The sequence below is a fragment of the Grammomys surdaster genome, unplaced genomic scaffold (genome assembly GCF_004785775.1).
Source record: "Grammomys surdaster isolate TR1022 unplaced genomic scaffold, NIH_TR_1.0 67, whole genome shotgun sequence".
In the NCBI taxonomy this organism is placed as follows: Eukaryota; Metazoa; Chordata; class Mammalia; order Rodentia; family Muridae; genus Grammomys; species Grammomys surdaster.
In genome coordinates this window covers 19,004,454-19,027,645 of record NW_021604569.1, presented here as the reverse complement: position 1 = coordinate 19,027,645, position 23,192 = coordinate 19,004,454, and the positions used below count along the sequence as shown (strand labels likewise).

At 41.8% G+C, this 23,192-nt stretch overlaps 1 protein-coding gene and 1 pseudogene across 1 annotated transcript in view; one reads left to right on the top strand and one right to left on the bottom strand.

The window, feature by feature from the left end:
• The window catches only part of Abca13 (ATP binding cassette subfamily A member 13), a 438,342-nt gene that overhangs the window by 105,207 nt on the left and 309,943 nt on the right, over positions 1–23,192 (top strand). Inside the window, exons 21-25 of the mRNA XM_028777793.1 lie at positions 5,534–5,697; positions 6,429–6,508; positions 12,349–12,470; positions 18,484–18,678; positions 22,054–22,218. Of these exons, the coding sequence (XP_028633626.1) occupies positions 5,534–5,697; positions 6,429–6,508; positions 12,349–12,470; positions 18,484–18,678; positions 22,054–22,218 (726 nt within the window). The remainder of the gene's footprint in view (positions 1–5,533; positions 5,698–6,428; positions 6,509–12,348; positions 12,471–18,483; positions 18,679–22,053; positions 22,219–23,192) is intronic.
• On the bottom strand, positions 10,232–11,090 carry LOC114629755 (annotated as a pseudogene).

Here is a 23,192-nt window from a genome sequence, read left to right as displayed (position 1 = left end):
GAGTGACATTATTAGAAGGTATGACATTGTTGGAGTAGGTGTGGCCTTGTGGATGTAGACTGTGGAAGCCAGTCTTCTCTTAGCAACCTTCAGATAAAGAAGTAGAACTCTCAGCACCACCTGCACCATGCCTGCCTGGATGTTGCTATGCTCCTGTCTAGATGATAGTAAAGTGAACCTCTGAACCTGTAAGCCAGCTCTAATTAAATGTTGTCCCTAAAAGAGTTGCGTTGGTCAAGGTATCTGTTCACAACAGTAAAACACTAACTGAAACATCTATGTTTTGGAAAGGTAGGATTTATTATTTCTTCATTTTTCACTAGCACATTTTAATTATTTTTAAATGAGTTTCATTATGATATTTCTTACATGTATATATTATACCTTATCATATTCATCCCACTATCCTCACTTGACTCCATCTCACTGCAAATAATTTTTATTAATTTTTATACAGTTTATTTTGATAATATTCTTTTCCATCCACCAATTCCTCCCAGATCCTTCCTACTTCCTTATCCAGCCAATTTCATGTTTTTTCCCTTATTCCATCACACATCTGAAAATGAAAATCTAAACAAACAAAGAATCAAGAATACAAACACAACAAACAAAACAATACAAAATAAAAGGCAGAAAAACAAAAGCATAAAGTTCCTTTTGTGTTGTCAACTACTCCTGAACATAGGCCCTGCCCTGCAGTGTGGCTAATACAGTGTGTAGCCCTCTGATTTTCCCTTTTCCAGTGTGTATCGGTTGCAAACAGTTTCTTGGTTAGGGGTGGGGCTTTATGTTCACTTCTCTCTTTCAGTGGTGGGATTTTGTCTAGGTTGGACTCATGATGGTCTGATGCATCTTCTCACAGTCTCTGTGAGTTCATATGTGCCTCAGTTTCCTTATGTCTCAGAGATACTGTTTCCTTGTAGTGTGTGACATCTTGTTTAATCAATGGCTGAAGGATTCCTATAGACCAGCATTACCTTCCCTGAGAAGCCATTGCCTTGGCAAGATACTTTATATACACCTGCTAGCCCATTGTGGGCTTAAGTAACTGAGGACACTGGTAGACACCAAAGACTGACAGCTGAAGAGAACATACCTGGCAGTTTCTGTTCTAATTAACTTGTACAAATACTTAGGAGTCTCATTCAGGAGCTCTAACTTATACTGAATTAGAGTATGATTTTTATATGGGACTCATTCATATTCATTAAAGGCCAGTAGGCCCACAGACAAGGCAAGGGGCCTCGAGAAGCTGGAACAATGGCAGTGTTTTTCCAGGTGTTTGTGTTTTATTTAGGAACTGTACTGTGTGTTTACTGTTTGTGTGTGGTGAGCCTTTCCAATCTGAAGTTCAGTGGGTGTTGGATGATACTGGTGAAAACCTTGCACTGCTGGACCAACCCCCAATGATGTAACAAGTACCTGAAAGACCGCTCTTCTGAGGAAGCATGAGAAGAGCTTGGGAACCATGGGTCTGGTTCTCACTGTGTTTAGTGTGTGAGTCTTCAGCTTCTAGAGAGAAATGTGTGTGAAAGAGAAGCCCCAGGGAACTCTCCAGATAACAATCCTGGCAGCCGATGTAGTTCTTTTTACTGTTGGTTTATTTAGACAGCTCCTTTCTTATGTTCAGGCTGTGCACATCTTTGGTAAAGATGAGCTGTCTATAATCTGAAAATCCCTAATATAACATGTTCCAAAATCTAAAACTTTGGGTACCAACATGATAGTATTCATAAAAATCTACACATAATAGGCCACAATCAAAATACAGATGCATGAAAGAATGGTATGGGATGCCTTTAGACTATGTGCATAGCGTTTAGTTAGAATGGATCCTTAGCCCTAGATACCTCATAATGGGTATTCAGATATCTCAATATCCAGAAATACCTAGAATTAGAAAAACTTTGGGCCTCAAACATTTTATTTAGTTAATCCAAATTCAGGCCCATTATATTGAAAAAACCCATGCACACATCAAAATCTTTCATTTTTAGAGTGCTGAGAGAAGTTTATGAAAATAAAACAGGCAACATTGTACAGATTTGTGTGTGGCAACACTTTCCAATCTGAAGTTTAGTGGATGTTGGATTACCATGGGAATTAGAGAGATGATGCTGACAAAGAGCTCACACTGCTAGATCAACCCTTAATGATGTAGTGAAGGTTAAAAGGCCACTCGTCTGAGGAACCCTGAGAAAGGTGTGAGAAGCATGGACCTGGTTCTCACTGAGTTTAGTGTGTGAGTTTTCAGTTTCCTGACCCCAAGACAGCATCCATAGTTCACATCAGTGTCTACACGTGAGTCACTCTGACTGGGACATATTAGTTCCTATAAAGAGCAGACGACCCTGATTTGATGCTGACAGTAAACACTTGCTCATGTCAGGATAAAAAACATGTTTTAATTTGATTTCTGTTGCTATGATAAACACCATGACCAAAAACAACTTAAGGGAAGAAACAGTTTATTTGGCTTGCAAGTTATAGTTTATGATAAAAAGAAACCAAAGCAGGACCTCAAACTAGAAACCATGTGGTAAAGCTGCTTGCTGTCCTGCTCTAGGTTGGGTTTAGCTAGCTTTCTTGTGAAGCATTGACCTATGGATGGTATCACGCACAGTAGGCTGGACCCTCCTATGTCAATTAGCAATGAAGAACAGGCTTCAGAGACATGCCCATAGGTCAGTCTCATGGAAATGAGTCCTCAGTTGATATTCCATCATGAAAGAAATATCAAATTGACAGCCTTTCTGCCTGAGCATTTAGTGTGTGAGTCCTTTCAGAAATATAAATCATATCCATGTGCTATCATCGGGTTTTTCTGTGTCAGGCAATGGGCTATCTTGTTGTGTTTAGTTGTTTAACATCTTAAGTATTCTACTGTGAAGTTTGCTTGCTACTAGCATAGGGCTCCCCTTACCAATCCAGATGAAGAGAGCTCAGAGTGTTAAGTCTTTATCCTCTCAGACTGGGTTCCCAGTAGCAGAAAGAAATTGTCTTCAGACCAGGTGAAACTTGAAATTAGGTTTCAAAAGAGATCGTTGTCCACATAGTGACACTTTGGGATTGACTAGAATCAGAGAATATGTCTGGAATATCATGGCGTGTGGGATTCTGAGCACACCCTCTACTCATCTGCCTCATATCTGAGTGATGCACATCTGCTTTACTCAGAGAAGGAGGGCCTGCATGCTACTTTTTACATGTGGTGGTTCTTCCTGATCTCAAGGCTGTAGACTAACAGGATCAAGTGTCAGGGTCAAGTTCAATACTTTATAACTGCAACCTGGCGTACGTATACTCAAGAACATTGGATATTTTTTCTTTTATGAATACCTGCTATTGGAGAGGGCAGTGTACTTTATTTCTTTGTAATTATTTCTATGTCAATGTTATTGCTTTGTTAAATGTAAGAATAACATTAGCAGTAGGGGTGCTATATGTGCATCAGGTTAATGATGACCCAGGAGTTCTGGGAGGAAGCAAGCCAAGGGCAGAGGCTCCGATAGACAAAGTTCTACATGTGTTCTCAGAAGTGAGTTGGCAGATAAGCCAATGCTCATTGTACCTATTGTTCTTCTCTCAGCTGTGAGGAGGGACCTCAGTGGAGGAAGGAGAGCATCAGATCTGTGAAATGTCTGGGTGAGAGACTCACTCTCAGGAACAAGGGAAAGCTCAGCATGTGAAAGAAACACATTAGAAATGGACAGAAACAGCCTCGTCATCTCAGTCTTGCAGAAGCAGCATGCCTGCCGCTCCCATCTGTTTCCTTTCTGTTTTCATGGGGACACAGGAAATAGCTGAGTCTGTGCATCTGCTTGCAGAACAGTGAGGGGGAAGGTGAAGGAACCTGCATCCACGAAGATATGTCAAGAGTGGAAATCTAAGTGTGGGGAGAAGCTGTGTCCTTTTCTAGTCCATCAGGAGCAGAAGTACACTGTTGCTGTTGTGCCTGCCCAGGCACTATGTAACTATAACTCTTTGGGGGGTTTCAATACCCCTTATTGCTCCCAAATAACTGCAGGGTATTTCTACACCTGGATTAGCTGGTTCTAGCTCCCGTATAAATGACATATAGACTTGGTATACTTATTAACAAGCTGCAAGCCTTTGCTGGGGAGTCACTGAACTGTCAAACCATTCAAGACTGCCTATTTCCCATCCACATACTTCGTTACCTTTAATCTGAGTCTTGCCTTAGCTCACTCTGATCCATGTGTATCCTTATGCCTGCTGTCTCATTGTGATCTCATGGCAAATCCTTCTGTTCTCTCCATGTGGTTTCTCCACACCTTCTCCCCCTTGTTCTCCTCTCCTCTCTGGTCTCTCTGGGACTGCCTCACCCTCCTGACTCCAGTGGGAAGTCTCACCCTTTTCTGCCCAGTGAGTTGGCTGATCAACTCTTTTATTAACCAATCAGGAGTGATGGGAAAGAGTTTTTCTGTAACATAGAAACCAGAGATGGTTGACCATGCTGTCTGGACCACAACCAGATGTCTGGGCAAAGAAATCAACATTTAAACACACACTGCACAAAACCACCCCTCAACTACACACTACTGGATTCCCAGGCTTCATCTGGTCTGTTTTTTTTTTTTTTGGTTGACTTATTTCACTTACTATTTTTCCAGGTTTATTTATGTCATGCAGATGGTATGATTTCTTTCTTTCACATGACTGCATAGTATTTTACAGTGTGCGTAAGGCTTTTTGTCATTATCAATTTATCTCTCTCGGTGAACCTTCAGGTCAATCCCACATGTTGCTCATTGTGACCGATGCTACAGTGAGCATGAGACCTGTCCCTCACACCTGCTTCCCTTTCTATTGGGTATAGACCCAGGGGTGCTGTTTGGGATCATACATACAGTCATTGTGAGGAACTCATACATGATCTTCTTTAATGTCGGTACTACAGTACATTTCCACCAACAACATATGAAGGGTCTCCTTTCTCCACGTCTTCAAAATAATCATTCCTTGTGTTTTACACAGACAGCTTAGAACGTTTGAGGAGACAACCTTGCTGCAGGTTTTATTTGTGTTTCCTTGATTGACAAAGCAGAGCTCACACATCTGTTCTCTACTCTGTCTCTTTCAACATGTTTCCAGGTGCTGATTTTTTATGCTGTTTTTTTCCCTTCTTTCCTTCCTTCCTTCCTTCCTTCCTTCCTTCCTTCCTTCCTTCCTTCCTTCCTTCTGCCTCTCTCTCTCTCTCTCTCTCTCTCTCTCTCTCTCTCTCTCTCTCTCTTTCTTTTTTTCTTTCAAAAATTTTTCTTTTCCTATTAAACTCTGAGTAATTGAGAGGAACTAAGAACTGGGCTCTGGAAAACTATGTATCAGGTAACATGGCACAACTTGTTTTCTGTCCTGTATAGCAGAGCAAGTTATCTTGCCCCATTCTATGGCTGCTCATGTGCAGAGGAACTAGGAACATTACCTGACAGTTCCAGAAATAATCTAAGGTCTGCATTTACCCATGAACCAGTCTCAAGCTTGTGCAGATAAATACTGCTATGTTTTCTAGGAAATTGGAAAGATATGGTCCTCGCCTGACCAGCTGGACTGTGAACGTCTTAGCAGGAATTTTTCCAGCGCCTTGGAAGGCTTTAAAAGCATCTTGGAAAATGCTTCCAGCCAGGGCTGCGCATGCCAGCCTTTAGTGGGAACAGTTCAGCAGCACATGCACAGGTGCGTATAACATGGCTCTTGTGCCCTCCCCAGTATTCTCAATTTTCTGAAAGATGTGTGCTTAAGTGCTCATTCAGAATGAATTGTTTCTAAAGTTACTGATTTCAGATAACATTGGTACCACATACTTGTCAAACACCACGGCTTTCCATAAGTACTACTTACATGTTAAATCTTAACAGCAGCCTTTGCTGTCAGGTGAGCTGTATAGACACGTAAGACACTGGGTCAGATATTGGGATCCAGGAGTACAGTGTGGCAATAAATATAAATAAATGAACAGACACATATTTTCAAATGACTTCATATTTCATTAAAACTTCTCATGTGTTTAGAAGTGTGAGCCCCAAGGAGAAGTCAGGAGCTTTACACTCTGCAGATGACATAGCTATCTACAGATGCAGAGAAGTAGCCATCTACCTGTGCCTGCAATAATTTGTCAAATACACCATCGTCTATTTTGTCTATTTCCCACATATGGGAGAAGCCATTTATCATGCACCTTGTTGCCATCACCCTGATTATTTTGCTGTACTTGGCTGAGGGAGGATATGTTAGAAACCTGGTGTTGAGGAAATTCACACAGAGATAGTATCAGAGGACTGAGTATGTCTATTTATCAGAGGGAACCTGTGTTTTCCAGCCTAGCTCCTAGACCAGAGGCATGGTTATTATATCAACATTGCTTCTGATGTTTTATATTGTCTCATTTTAATTTTCTGTCACTTTAGGTTGACCAAAAGTCTCGAGGAAACTTGGATGTCAAAAATTCCTGTTGTGACATTTCTTAGCAATTTCACAGTCACAGAGGGTATGTAGTTTCTCAACTTGCTTGATTAAAAATTACATTTAGAATCCTGTGCCACAGCGCTCCATACCCAAATACCACCAGGAGAGAGCAGGTCTCCCAGGAGTGTTGACACACCTATGAGCACAGGTAAGACCACCACTTCTGTTCAGAGGGACTTGACCAGAGGCCTCAGGACACAGAAACCGAGTTGCAGCCTGGGACAGGATCCTTCTGGTTTACGTCTGCACCAGGAGCTGATCCTGTGTGACAGTGCCTGGAGTTGATCCTGTGCCATAGTGCTCCATACCCTAATACCATTGGGAGAGAGCTGGTCTCTCAGGAGTGCCAACACATCTGTGAGCACAGGTAAGACCACCACTTCTGCTCAAATTCCTCTCCCAAGAGGGACCAGCCCAGAGTCATCAGGACACAGGAACCAAGGAACAGCTGGGGACAGAATCCTTACAGTGTCTGTTTGCACCCTAGAGCTGACCCTGTGCCACAGCTCTCCATACCCAAATTCCTCCCAGAGAGAAATGATCTCCCAGGAGTACTGACACACAGGCTTGTGGGAGGGACATGCCACAGTCAGAGACAGCAAGACTAGCCAGCACCAGAGATAACCAGATGGCAAGAGGCAAGGGTAGGAACATAAGCAACAGAAACAAAGGCTACTTGGCATCGTCAAAACCCAGTTCTCCTACCACAGTGATCCCTGGATACCCCAACACACCAGAAAAGCAAGACTCTGATTTAAAGTCACATCTCATGATGACGACAGAGGACTTTAAGAAGGACATAAACAACTCCCTTAAAGAAATACAGGAGAACACAAGTAAACAGCTAGAAGCCCTTAAAGAGGAAACACAAAAATCCCATAAAGAATTACAGGAAAATACAACCAAACAGGTGAAGGAATTGAACAAAACCATTCAGGATATAAAAATGGAATTAGAAACAATAAAGAAATCTCAAAGGAAGACTACCTTGGAAATAGAAAACCTAGGAAAGAGATCAGAAGTCATAGATACAAGCATCACCAACAGAATACAAGAGATAGAAGAGAGAATCTCAGGTGCAGAAGATACCATAGAAAACATGAACACAACTGTCAAAGAAAACACAAAATGCAAAAAGCTCCTAACCCAAAATATCCAGGGAATCCAGGACACAGTGAGAAGATCAAACCTAAGGATAATAGGTATAGAAGAGAGTTAAGATTCCCAACTTAAAGGGCCAGTAAATATCTTCAACAACATTAAAGAAGAAAACTTCCCTAACCTAAAGAATGAGATGCACATAAACATACACGAAGCCTACAGAACTCCAAATTGATTGGACCAGAAAAGAAATTCCTCTTGTCACATAATAGTCAAAGCATCAAATGCACTAAACAAAGAAAGAATATTAAAAGCAGTAAGGGAAAAAGGTCAAGTAACATACAAAGGCAGGCCTATCAGAATTACACCAGACTTCTCACCAGAGACTGTGAAAGCTAGAAGTTCCTGGGCAGATGTTATATAGACCTTAAGAGAATACAAATGCCAGCCCAGGCTACTATACCCTGCAATATTCTCAATTACCATAGATGGAGAAACCAAGATATTCCATGACAAAATGAAATTTACACAATATCTTTCCACAAATCCAGCCATACAAAGGATAATAGATGGAAAACTCCAACACAAGGAAGGAAATTGCATCCTAAAAAAAGCAAGAAAGTATCTTCTTCAGCAACCCCAAAAGGAGATAGCTACACAAACATAATTTTACTTCTAACAACAAAAATAACAGGAAGCAACAATTACTATTTCTTAATTTCTCTTAACATCAGTGGATTCAATTTCCCAATTAAAAGACATAGACTAACAGACTGGATACATAAATAGTACCCAGCATTTTGCTGTATACAAGAAATGCACCTCAATGTCAAAGACAGACATTTCCTAAGAGTAAAGGGCTGGAAAACAGTTTTCCAAGGAAATGGTCCCAAGAAGCAAGCTGGAGTAGCCATTCTAATATCGAAGAAAATAAACTTTCAAAAAAGAAAAAAGATAAGGAAAGACACTTCATACTCATCAAAGGAAAAATCTACCAAGAACAACTCTCAGTTCTGAACAACTGTGCTCCAAATGCAAGGGCACCCACATTCATAAAAGAAACTTTACTAAAGCTCAAAGTACACATTGCACCTCACACAATAATAGTGGGAGACTTCAACACCCCACTCTCATCAATGGGCAGATCATGGAAACAGAAACTAAACAGAGACACAGTGAAACTAACAGAAGTTACTGACGAAATAGATTTAACAGATATCTACAGAACATTTTATACTAAAACAAAAGAATATATTTTCTTCTCAGCACCTCATGGTACCTTCTCCAAAACTGACCATATAATCAGTCATAAAACAGGCCTCAACAGATACAAGAAAATTGAAGTAATCTCATGCATCCTACCAGATCACAATGGACTAAGCTTGATATTCAATAGCAACAAAAACAACAGAAAGCCCACATACACGTGGAAGCTGAACAATGCCCTACTCAGTGATTACTTGGTCAAGGAAAAAATAAAGAAATTAAAGACTTTTTTGAATTTAATGAAAATAAAGGCACACCATACCAAAACTTATGGGACACAATGAAAGGAGAGTTAAGGAAAACTCAGCTGAGTGCCACCAAAAAGAAATTGGAAAGAGCATACACTAGCAGCTTGACAACACACCTGAAAGCTCTAGAACAAAAAAGCAAATACACACACACACACACACACACACACACACACACACATATATATATATATATATAGAGAGAGAGAGAGAGAGAGAGAAAGAGGGTATTGTCTGTTTAGCTCTTGGTAGCATAGCCTCTTTAGCAATTGGTGGATCACTAAAAGCCACCGACTTTAAAACATAGGAGTAAAAAAGTATTCAACAGATACTCTATAAAAACCAGTCATAGGACTACATGCCTAAGAAATTTTCTAAACAGTAAAATGACTTCAGTATATATCTCTTTGACATTAAATGTAGTAGAATTTTTTAAATTTATTTTTATTGGTTATTTTATTTACATTTCTTATATTATCCCCTTACCCCATTTCCCCTCCCACCCAAGAACTCCCTATCCTATCCTCCTTCCTCCTGCTTCTATGAGGATGTGCCCCCACCTACCCCCAACTCCCACCTCCTCACTCTCGAATTCCCACACACATGGCGTCCAGCCTTCATGAGACCAAGGATCTCCTCTCCCACCTATACCTGACAGGACCATCTTCCCTTGCATATATAGCTGGAGCCATGGGTCCCTCCCTAAGTGCTCCCAGGCTGGTGGTTTAGACCCTGGGAGCTCTGGTTGGTTGGTATTGTTGCTCTCCTCATGGGGCTGCAAACCCTTTCAGCTCCTTCAGCCTTCTCTCTAACTCCTCCATTGGGAACCCCATGATCAGCTCAGTGGTTAGCTGTGAGCATCTGCCTCTGAATATGTCAGACTCTTGCAGACCTCTAAGGAGATAAATATGTCAGGCTCCTGTCAGCAGTAGCAGAATTATTTAAAAAAGATTTACAAGTAGATATAGTGATAACAGAAAATTAAGTATACCATGAGGCTAGAAGATCTGTTAACTTTGTTAACTAGCAAAATATCACTCTTGTTTGTTTATAAATCACGTATTTATCATATGACCACACTGTGTTGAATCCTTTTCTTTCCATATACTGGAGATGCCTACAGATGGCCTTTAAGCATTCTGTATCTCTTTGCCAATCTGGTAACTGAGTATCTTGTTCCAGTCGATTTTGGTGCGGGTAACTGGAAGCTGCTGGTGCAAGGCCTTGACCGTGGTGTCTGACATCGTTTGATATTTTTCACTAACTGCTGTCTGATACTCACTTTCTGCACTCTCTATGATTTTAATAAGCTCCTTGGCAGTTTGGAGTTCATTAGAAACAGTTACTGAGTGCTGCACATCTTTATGACTAACCAACTGAACATTGCCATCTTTATAAAATGAACCTGAATCTTCAGCACTCCAGCCACCTGGGCTGTAGGTGGTGTGATGGTGAACTTCCACGCTGATCTCTAGCCACCATTCCAGAAGTTTCTGGGTTGAAACTGGTGGCTTTCAATGCATGCAATAATGGTCTGTTGCCCATCTATAGTTTTAGTGTAGACAGTACTGAAGCCGTTGGAATAATGATCTTTCACATAGGTTCTTAGAGCACTGTCACACGATTCCCTCCAAGACTTCAAGCCTCCATCCACATCCTCTGGCTGTGGGTCACTTGCTCCTTTCTGTAAATGATCACATTTAAAGGAAATTTTGTTTCTTGGATCTAAAAATCTGCTGTTACCAAGGTCACCATGCTCTGTAATTAAGACCTGGTCATCAAAGCCTTATCTCTTCACAGATGTGAACTGATCCATGGTAAACTGGGTAAACGCATGTGCTGCCCTTTCCTCGAGAAGATTGTCATTATTAATCAGTAGCCGGACATCATTGAATACATCGTTAAACTCCCCTCGGGGTACAAGGGTGATGAATTTAGCGACTAGCGTACCTTCTCCTCATCTGACACCCAATCCTTGAAGTCGGCCATTTTGGCTGCTCTGGCCCAGCCTGGTGGGCCGATGCGAGGCAGGCCGGGAAGGAAGCTGAGTTGATATCATGTATATTTAAGAGGCATTTTGATGACTTAGTAATGAGTTGTATATTTTAAAATAAATTTTATTAGTTTAATTAAAAAAAATTAGAGGTTCCATGGATATGTAGACCCACCTCTATTTTTCCATTGAATATTACAGATTTTCATGCAACAAACTTGTTACAGACAACTTCTTTAAACTTTGTTATTTTAATTTAAAATTGCTCTTCTAAAAATAATTTTATTTATATAACAAATGATCAAAATGAGGTTAATATCTGCTAATGAGAAAAAATAAAAATTACATTTATTGTTTCAGTCCAGCATATTATTAAAATGAAGCATAAAAAGGAAAATTATGCCATATTGTTAGGTAAGAAGAAACCTTGAATTTGAGAGGGAGTAGGGGGACACAACAGTGTGAGGGAGGAGAGAGAGGGGAATGATGTGATCACAGTTCAATTTAAGAGGGGCTGTGTGAGGAAGGACTGGGAGGAGATGGGGAGAGCTGCGATTGGGACATAAAATGAATAAATACATTAATTAGTGGAAGAAAAGCTAAGTACAAAGAAATTTAGTGTTTCACTCTAACAAATTTGAAATAAAGCACAAAAAGCAAGAGATATACTCTGTATTATTTAAGAACTAAAGTCAAAAGCCAACCACACACTTTAGCATGGAGCTAGTCAGAGCTGTTCAGGTTTCACAGGGAAATTCCTGAGGTCTCAAAATTCAGATAAAGGAAAAGAGGCAACCTTATGTCATCTGGATTTCTCATTCTGTCCTCCCACAAACTACTGGATCCTATGAGCCTCTGTTCTATCCACACAGCTCCTAGACCTCACACAGCATTGATATGAGAAGTGTGAAGAATGCTCACACATCCTTAAGTGATAATTTTCTTGTTAAGAAAGATGAGGTCCTGATAGTCCATGGTTGGTCACTGCTCATTCAGGAAGAATTCTTTCTAAAGCGAGTCTCAAAGCATCTCGGACTCAGAGTCAGCCATTGACTAGATGATACCGCCTAGCCAGAGGTTTTTATGAAGTGATCTGAGATGCCTCTAGAAGAGTAAGATGAATATTTAGCATCTGCTATAAGCTGGATGGCATGAGAGAAACTTCTTTAGGTAGCAACATCAAATGTTGTTTTAAATCAATAAAACTTCTGAAAATTTATTATAAACTCTGTTTTCCTTTTGTATGTTCTTCAGATGTAAAAATAAAGGATTTGATAAAGAACATCACCAAATTAACGGAAGACCTTCGCTCCTTCTTCCACATCTCCGAGGAAACCATCCATAGCATCTTAGAAGCCAACATTTCCCATTCAAAGGTACAGGGCTACTTCCATCATGAGGAAGCCCTCACAGCTGCAGGTGCCCCAACCACCTTTCCTTGCCTCCTCCCTCTTCCACAGCTGGGAGGAATGGCTGTGTGTACAAATGATGTAGCTGAAATCAGAGGGACCTGTGCAAACAAGCAAGGAGCTGAACGATGTGGACATCTGGTGATATAAGTTGGCACCATCACCTTCATTTGGATAAGATTACTGGCAACATTTATTTTAGTGATTTCTAACTCTGATGCATAAAGGCCATTAGGGTTTTTCATGGTTCTATATGTGCCATAAATCTCAAATCCCCAAATAAAGGTAGTTAAAAATATGTAATCTGTCATGATGTAAAATAGCCATACACTCTGGTCATGTGGTATGGCTATGACTCATAACAGATGGGCAAAGTGACAGGCTTGGGCTTCCCTAGAATGGCTGCAAAGTGTTGGGTAAGGAAGTGGAAAAGCAAGTAGTTTAAAACCCTTACACTGTGTGTTGCTTATCTCTTCTCTTGTTGAAGTGGTGTTAGGGGTAGCGCTTATCAGCAGAGAGGGGAGCAGGTGGCTACCATGTTAGCCACAGCAAATGACATGTGGATATTTAGTTTGTGGTTTTCTGTACTTCCGGGGGGAACGTGGTTGCCCTTCTCTGTAGAGAATTGAGAAACCAGCTTATACACGAATGCTTCAACTGACAATCACCCAGACTCCAATATAAATTGAATTTCATGTTAATTCTGATTAATTGGGGCTCAATGCAAGCTTAGTAAGTAGATTCATTAACAGTTCATCTAAATTGAGAATGAAATAGATGAAAAGTAAGAGATCGGAAATGTAGACTATAGTATCACAAAGTTACTTATCACAACAAAGGCAGTATCTATTTTCAATAAAAAACATCAATTGTATCTCATTACACACCACATGCCAATGGAAGTGAGGGGATGGAGGAGGAGGGGAGCTCAGCAGAGAGGAGAGCTTTGGAAACGTTTCTTCAACTAGGCAACCTTCAGTTATTCCACTGAAGTGATTACTTCGGTTTGCATGCTGCAGTGTAGAACATCTAACAGGAGTCTAGAGTAGTGGCCGAACTATTTGGGCAACAGCCCAAGGCTGCCCATATAGAAGCTTTACTGATAAACTCATTTCTTTCAAGGTCCACGTTTTAAGATCCATTTTGGTTTGGGCAGAGATTTCTGCTTTGCTGCCTGCTTAGAAGGAAGCAGCCACCAGGTGGCGCTGAAGTTCTATGGTGAGATGAGCTGCACAGTGAGCTAGTGGGTTATGCAGTAACAATTACAGCACAGATGATTTTTGTGGTTCCCCCCCCCCCCCAATAAGTGTACATTTCCATGCATCGCTATAACTGCTGTGGCCACCTAAGTAGATGGGTCCATAGGAAATTGGACAGGGACTAAACAAATTCATTCTCACTGTTCAAACACATGAGGCTATTCACTTTAATGAGTACATTTGTATACTGACGTCACACACACCCACAGCCGCTTAGTAGGTGACACTTTGGGCTCTGTTTTCTTCTAGAGTATCAAGTTGATGGCTACTTCTTGTTTGTAGTTCCATCTCCTTTTGTTTGACCCCAGTTTTCTTTCCCATAGTCTCATTAGTCAGTTTATAAATTCATCACATTGGACTCATCCCAGGTGATCTTCAAGATACATTTTTGCAACGCTGAGTTCCTTGGGAAGTTGCAGAAATCTTTGCTTGCTCTTCCTGTTGCCCACTCGATATCTTTCCATGCATCAAGCATTGTTCTTAGATGCTGTGCCTCAAAGACACTGCTATACAGAGCCACCCTTCTGTGGGGATGGCTTATTAAATATGCAATGCTGACAGTCTAGAGAAGATAGTAGGACGTCCTGTGACATACATGTAGCACAAAGATGAGGGCAGTCACAGGAAGCATGATTGAGCAGGGGACATTGGAGATGGAGCTGAAATACTGGCATTAGCACCTGAGATATGGAAATGCTCAAGGAGACAAGGGCCTGGCTGTTTTCCATTCCTTGCTGGGGTTGACATGGGCAGCTCCTCTCCTCCTGGACTCCTTTCTTGAACGTAACATCATCTCCTCAAAACCCAACAACTTAGACTCCAGAGATGTGCTGGATCCTGAAACTCTAACCTCCTGCTTCGGGCCTCCTCCTCCTCCTCTGCCTTCTCCTGGAGAATATCTACTCGTTTCATGCTGCCTGAGTCTGTCCCAGTGGACGCAGAGCCCAGTGATGCCTTTCTACCGTGAGATGGTTCTGTTCTGGAATATGAAAACAGAACAAATTGCTTAGCTCCTGTCTCTGACTCCACTCTCCTCCCTCTCCGTCTTCATTTCCCTCCTCCCCCTGGCTATCTTAAACAGAAATGTCCTTTTCAATTAATGATTCTACCCAATTTCTATTCTCATTTTTCTTGAAGTACCCCAGTGAAAGGCACTTTTTGGCTGATCATTCCTAAACACCTGCATACCTGTCCCCTGCTTTTCAGAGCCTCCCATTTGCAATTGCTGGAGGGATTGGGTCGTCTTACTATTATTGTGAAGACATGAAAACTTTTACACGGGGCTTTTAGATGGATCCAGTATGTCTCATGTCATTCAGTGTGAGCTTGGATCAGATCCCTCTAACATTGGCTTTATCACTGACTTCAGCCTACGGCTCAGTCCTAGATAGATCCTATGGTTCTCTGCTCTTCTCTCCCACTCTTCTCTTCTATCTGGTTCTTTATCATGTCAGTAGGTCTGAGCTCAGCCCCATCCCCAGAGTAGAGCAATGTTCACTAAAATATGCAGGATCAATTTTCCTCATTCCATCTGACGTTGCTTTCTTAACACTCAAACCTCAAATCAGCAGTCACTGTTCTCATAGATCCATGATGACTGCATTGCTATCAGTATGTCCTTGCTGCTCACACAAAGATCGAGCTGAGCTCCTCCCAACTCTGCTCACATTTTATCTCTACCTCAATGTATAAAATTATTAGCTGGGTAATGGTGGAACCACAGCCTTAGCCCTGCCCTTGACTCATGGCCACATGTTTAAGCTGTTCAACCCATGGCCCTTCCCCAAGTCTTAGACCCATGCCCTCCATGTGAAAACTCCTCACCCCCCACCCCACCAAATCCCACTCCACCCCATGCAAGCTCTTGGTGAAAATGATCAGGGCCTCTCATGGGGATCATCATTAGTTTTAAATCAAATGACTGTCCATGTGATTGCATCTATATGCTAATCATGGGTAAATACCTCCCCAGGTCTTTGGTCTCCCTGCAGATTTCCAAGTCAAACATGGATGAATGGAAAATACCGGAGAAACACAGTGTCTTTGATATGGACCAGAGTAAAGTCTGAGTTGCCTGCAGTTCTCTGATTTGAAACAATGTGTGTCTCTAACTGAGCAACAGTGTTTCCTTAACTTTATATTCCGTATTTGTGCTGCTTGATTCAGGTGTCTTTCCAATGAGAAAAACAGGCATAGTACTTTTTTAAAAAAGATAAATAGCAAAAATGAAAAATTATACAAAGGAATGTCAACAAACTTAAGGCAGGCGAGTCTCCTGGGTGTTGGTGGGAGGCTCTCTGGGGTATCTTCTTTATTTGGGAGACAAGGTGACAAAAGTTTCAAGACAAACAGCTTTACCCTCAAACAAATTCTAAGAAATAACATTAAGTTTGAAGGGCTGACACCACTGAGTGACACATTGGAAAGAGGTGGGTACAGAGGCTCTCAATAAGTTTTGAGGTCTTTTATGGGGCCAGCATAGGCTCTTGTCCACCCAGAGTTGGGAGCAGCTCCTCTGGAGTTGATGCCTTATATTTGGGTGAGCCCCTCTTCTCAGCCAAGTTCTATCCTGAAGCCATCTTTACGAAACAGAGCAAATGCAGCAATGAAAGGCAGGTTAGTGCCCACAGTACACCCTTAGGGATCCCTGGAAACTGCCAGAACACATCTGCAAACAGGAAATGTGTCAGTTCCACTATCATTCATAAAAGCCTTCTGGCTAGTTATATGTGAAGGTGGCATTTTTCTAAATGCCTTTGTCAGGGAAATAGGGTTTTTTCTTTTCTTTTCTTTTTTTTTTTGGATGAGAATAGTATTAAATAATTAGATTTCCGTTAAGGTGAGTCTCTCTCCTAGAGATGACAGGAGATGACTTAATCTAAGTCATTCCAGACCTTAGGAGAAAAACTACTGAGATGCCTTGAACAAGAGGGAATGTAGCTTTCTGTGGCCTCTAAACTCAAGCTGCAGCAGCCTCTCATCCTTGGGGTCTCAGTCTCTGGCCTCAACACAGATTGTTCTAGCAAGTCCTCACAGTATACCTGAGCCATAAGTCTTGGCTTTCATTTTATTTTTCTTGTAGAGTGTTTGTAGGTGTGCATGTGTGTGTGTGCGTGTGTGTGTGTGCATGTGTTCACTGAGGCCAGAAGGTAACACTGGCATCATTCTCTACCTTCTATACTGAGGCAGTGTCTCTCACTTGAACACATAGCTTGCTGATTCACTTAGCATGGCTAACCAGCTTGCTCCAGAGACTCTCTTTCATCCTGTCCTGTCCCCAGCGCTGAGGTTAAAGATAGGCTGCCATAGTTATGTTTTGGAGATGCTGGGGATCCAGCTTCTGTTATTCTTCTTTTCACAGCCAGTGCTTTATCTGGCTAGCCATCTCTTCAGCTCCCAAATCCAGGTAGGTTTTCACTAGTTTGTAGATGAAGGTCTGTCTGTCTGTCTGTCTGTCTGTCAACTTTAGTACCTCTAGGAATCCCTGACTGATAAACTGTATTGTCTCTTATTGACTTTGTAGCACACAGAAGCACCCAGTGAGCCCTTTTTGACTGCAGGCCTCCTAATTTGTCACTGTATCTCTTATCATTGGGTTCACACAATGGGCCCCAGATGGCTAGGATATTTCTCAGAGATCATACCCATGGTAGCTGTAAACATGCAAATATGATATCTGATCCTGTATGTTTTATTTTCGTTGAAAATTTTTTTTAACAATGTCAGTAACAAAAAGATGAGCCCCAGTCCTTGAGGCAGCCAAGTCCTTGAATGCACCATAGAACACCAATGCTGTATAAAACAGAGTCTGCCTTCTGTGCCTCCTTTTGAGTTTCTGTGCTTTTATTTTTAAAGGAAACTATGAAAAGTTTGGAGATGACCTTTTAAAATCTAAAAGTAAGGGAGGCAAAATTGCTTTAAAATTACTAGTTCCCTACATGTTAACAGTGAAAAATGAAGGATCTAGCAAACTGAAGGCAAAGGGGAGTGAAACAGCATCTGCAGACAAGTCCCAAGTGCTGTGGAACAGGCAACCTTAGGGGCATGGACAGAGCTGGTGAGGGGTGAGGGGCGAGGGGCAACAGCTGAGGGGTGCTCCACAGATGCTGTGGAGAGAGGGAGGAAAGGATCTATATCAGCTATTGCCAGAGTGCTCAAACACAGGGAAGCTGTGCAGACGGAGAATGACTTGCAATCTTGAAAACATTTCTGTTCAAAATGCTGAAAATAAGACACAGAATTTGACCCAGCTGTGGTCTAGATGAAGGTTATCCCTCAAAGGCCCATGTCATAAATATCTGGTCCCTTCAGGAAGTGGCCCTTAGTTGAAGAAAGTTAGGTCATAGAGACTGTGACTTTGGCATCTTTAAATAGGGAAACTGGGACCCTCAGCCTTCTTTCTTCCTCCTTGTTTTCTGATCACCATGAGGTGATTAGCTTGATCTCACCATGTGCATCCACCAAGATGTTGTGCTCTACAACAGCCTGATAGACTACGGAACAAAACTGCTGTAACCATGAGGCAAAATAAACCTTTCTTCATCATGGGTGCTTGCCTGAGGCATTTTGTAACAGTGATGGAAAGGTCATAGAGGCATTGTGTCTCTCAGTGAGTCTTCTGAGTTTCCAGGTGTTTGTTTTTCTTGAGAAAGTGGGCTCTAGGGAGCTGAAGCAAAACTGCACTGGGTTTGCTCCTTTCTGATTCACATGCTTTACAACAGGTTCTCTCCAGTGTCCTCACCATAGCTTTGTCTGGAAAATGCGACGAAGAAATTCTTCATCTCTTGCTGACATTTCCCGAGAGTGAAAAATCCTGGTTTGCCACAAGGGAACTCTGCAGCCTGCCTGGATCTCAAGTCTTCTCTCTGCTTGTGATGATGGGCCAGAACCTAAACCTGAGGAACTTCATTTACAAAGTAAGGACTGTGCCCACTAAGAGCACTGCACGGGAACTGTTGTAACTACACACCGGCACTGGATGTGCAGCTGTCTGCATCCTCAGACTTTAAACCCAAGGGAGCTTGGTGTCTTGTATGAAAGAATGTGAAGTACAGAACATAGGTATAATCTTCCATCCTGGTTAGGGTTCTCTTGCTGTGATCAGTGCCTTGACTAGAAGCAACTTAGGGAGCACAAGGTTTATTTCACCTTATACTTTCATATCATAAGCCATCATTGAAGAAAGTCAAGGCAGGAACTGGAGCAGAAGCCATGGAGGAGTACTGTTTACTGGCTTGCTCCCCATGGCTTGCTCAGCCTGTTTTATTTAGAGGAACCAGGACTACTGGCCCAGAAGTAGCACTGCCCATGGTGAGCTGAATGTTCCCACATCAATCACTATTTAAGAAAATGCTCCCAAGACTTGCCTCCAAGCCAATCCGATAGAGCACTGGTTTTCAATGTAGGTTCTTCTTCCCGCTATGTCCTAGGTTTGTACCAAGTTGACAAAACCCAACGAGCACATTTTCTATATCCTTTAACTTCTCTTCATCATGCATAATACTCACAAGATAATAAATGCTATACAAACACTTGCTATACTTCATTCCCTTTGGAATACTGACAAGAAAATTATCTGTACCTGTACACTGTAGATACATAAAAATATTTTTGGCCTCCAGGTTGTTTAGATCTAGGGATAGCCCATGGCCTTTGGTAATGGCTACAGCATTGACCAGCAATGAGCAATTCTGTTTCAGCCTCAGTCACTTGGGGTTGTGTCACCTGTTGACTGACTCTGGGGATGGGCTTCACAATTAAATCTTATCAAATAAAGGGAAGGCTAGAACACCTTATAGTGTGTCTGTAGGATCAGGGCCATTGAGACATTGAGTACCACATGGTAGTGAGGAGAGTTCATAAGAAAGTAATGGTCATAGTTCCTGTAGTTGGATTTCTCTGTTTACTAAGATCCAGCATCCTGAGTGTCTAAGGAAGCAGACTGAGCCTAGTTCATTCATCTAAGACCAAGGCAGGTGATGTGCCTCCCATGTTATAGCTCTCATCTTTTCCTGAGCCTAGTCCTTTCATCTAAGACCAAGGCAGGTGGTGTGCCTCCCATGTTATAGCTCTCATCTTTTCCAGCCCCTGGATTTGTGGTATTCATCCTCTGTGTTAGGTGCGTCCAGTACTACCAGTGCAGCCGTGGGAAAGTGAAGAGGGGCGGGCAATACAGAAGCTCTTGTTCCTGTATATGCCAGTTCTTTACCTGCCCTCCAGCACTCCTCCACAAAATATGGAAGGTCTGAAAGAACATGAGGATAAAATCCTCAGAGAAGTACAGCTGGGAAGTGGGCAAAGCTATCTCAGGCCCTACCCCAGCACTAAATTCTCAGTCTTGTTTCCTATTCCCAGCCACCCTTTCCAGAAGATCTTTCTCTTCTCCACATATGAACCTTTAGGTAAATTCCCAGCACCCCTGGCCCATGTCTTCCTCAGAGGTCTACCATTTCCTCCTAAGGAGTTGTGGCACATGCACAATCAGAAAGGCCCAGATCTGTAGCAGGGCAAGGCAGCTGCTCGTATTCCATGTTCAGGAGAATGGTTTTGAGCTAGAGAAGGGTAAATTTGCTTTTCCAGACTTCATAGTCTCTTTCCCCTCTGTCAGGCCCAGAAACCTCCAGCAAATGTTCATCTATCTGCCTACACCCTCCTCCCTGCACCCTCACATCCATGTACACACAGACTGTAAGAACAAATACTAACTCAAGAATAAGTGTACTTCAAAGTCTCGAGTTAGATAATCATTGTGAAATTTACTCCTTATTTTAGATGTTCTCTGTCTTGGTATAGTTGACACTTCCAGCTGACATGCCAAGGAGCTTAGTCTTGGGCATCATAGCCCACTCTTCCAACTTTACCTTGTACCTTGGAGGACATAGATACCAGTCTATCTATTAGCCCATTTTAGTGTCTGCTCCGGCATGCCCACAAAGAACTCTCCAGGTTTCTAAGGGCCAAATAAGTACTTGGATAAGGGCTACAATCCCTACCAAGATTTCTTTGGAAAACGAGATAATAGATTGGATCCTGTCTCTGTCAACATAGCAGTGGTAACACTATCATTATTAACAGTAGCTCCCTTTATCAGACCCCTTCCTTATGTAGAGCTGTATGAGAGGTCACTCCTATGTGAAGTCACCTGGAGATGGGAAGGTGTTCTGTGTGCATAGGCACATACACCACCGCTGAGATTTAAGTGCAGCCCCAGTGTACAGGGATTTTCTGTCTTACTTGTTGACAGCTAGCCTCAGAAGCCTTTGATGAAGTAAGCTCTATTGGGTTAATGTCACACACGCTGGAATCCCAGTCACTTCCTACCACAAATCAGGATCCTTGAGGGAGGGATCACTTGTAGATGGCAGCTGTAAGTAGAAAGGGGAGTGGCGCACTGACAAAAACCACACCCCTTCTCCTGTTCCTTCAGTCTCCACTTTCTTAGCATGCTGAATAGGTCATCATTATCAGAACACTGCAGGAAATATGAAATGTAGAGCTGGCAGAACCCCAGATTGAAAAGTGATGACTACGGAACTCCTTGGCTCAGACTGGACAACAGAAAATGCAGGATGCTTATGACCCACAGTGGGAAGGAATCCCATCTGTGGGCAGGGCCTGCCTGCTAAGTTATCTCAGTCAGTCAAAAGTACTCACAGTGTAACTAATATTACAGACATTGTTCTATCTGCATTTTTCACATAAATGATCAAGGTGGAAAAGATTCCCAATTCCTTCAATTTACCTCCTGTAATTGGGGATATAGACAAGGACCAAGATGTGTTGTGTGTCAGAGAACCTGAGCACAAGGGGGTTCAGAAGACACTTTTACTGATCTAGTTTGCAGCCCTGAACTTTTCTCACTGGTAGACTCCAGGAAGCCTTTCATCTCTCTGGGCCTCCATTTGCTCATGTACCACTCCAGGGTGCGAGGAGCACTGTGCTGCTGCTGTGTGTGTGTGTGTGTGCATGTCACATAAAACACTTATTTTGAACTCAAAATCTACCTTAATCATCTAAAAAATAGGAAGAAATACTTGGAAAATCATTCAAATTCTAACAATTTGTTGCTGGTTTACAATTTTACAATACTGCTATAATTTAATGTGCTCTGTAAAACACAGTTACATCTACCCCCAACACAGAATTTTTATAAAGTATAACAAATATGCCTTTGAGATTCAAGAGAGAATAAAATCAAGAGATCAAGTTTTCACTGTTCAAGAGATACTTGTGAGAATAGAAATAGTATTGATTATTCTGTTTTCTCTCTCTTTTTTTTCCTGTCCTGTAAGACTCTGATACCCTCTGAAGCAAATGGCTTACTGAAGTCTCTGTTGGATGTCATTGCTAGCCTCAGCTCCATCCTTGCCAGAGCCCAGCATGCCCTTGAATACCTCCCCGAGTTTCTTCACACATTTAAAATCACTGCCTTGCTGGACATGCCAGACTTCCAACAGGTGTGTTTGATCGCTGCACAATGGGAGAAATATTTTAGCTGTTTTTCTTTTCTGTTTGTTCTCTTTTCCTTTTGTTTCTCTTCCACTATCTATAATTTTATAGGACCACAGCATATATGGACAAGGATACTTTTGAAGGCTCTGGAGCTAACAGCATGGCAGCAGGGCCTGACATTGCCCTAAAACCTTCATGAAAAGTGCTGTTGATCTATATCCCACCAATGAAGAAGCTGAGATGGCTCACACTTTGTCTATGAAGTGAAAATCTTCTAAGTCAATTATTAGCACAGATGAAATTTCAAGGGCTTGTTTAACTTAATTCTGAGAGCAAATTGCTTTCAAGAACCTTAGAACATTTATTTACATATAAATAATTGGCTTACAAATTACAGATCATTTTCCTCTAATGCAAACACAGACTTGAATTAGGTTAGTGGTTTGGTATTAGCTTTTGCTTGAAGCCCTTCTACCTGGGATGGAACCTACCAGGGATGGGTAAGGTGAATTGGAGGTACAGGAGGGCCCAGAAAAAGATGAACCCAGAATCCTTCCAAACAGTATTTCCATGTACTCATCAGCCGATGGGTAATTTGGGTAGCTGTCAAGAATCAGTATTAACTCAGCAGTCTGAACACATGCTAAGACTATTAAGTTGTTTGAAATAGTTATTTGATGGATTATTACTGGACAAACAAGGAGGTGTATGAATGTGGAAGCTTATAACTCTGTGTGTGTGTGTGTGTGTGTGTGTGTGTGTGTGTGAGAGAGAGAGAGAGAGAGAGAGAGAGAGAGAGAGAGAGAGAGAGAATCTGGATGTATGTGTGAATGTATAGCAATTGTGTGAGTGTATAGGTAAATGATTGTGAGTGTACATGAATCTGAGTGTGAATGTATATATGACCGTGTATGAATGTGAGTACACATGAATGTATGTGAACATGTGTGTTTGAGTGTATGTGAACATGTGTGTGAAT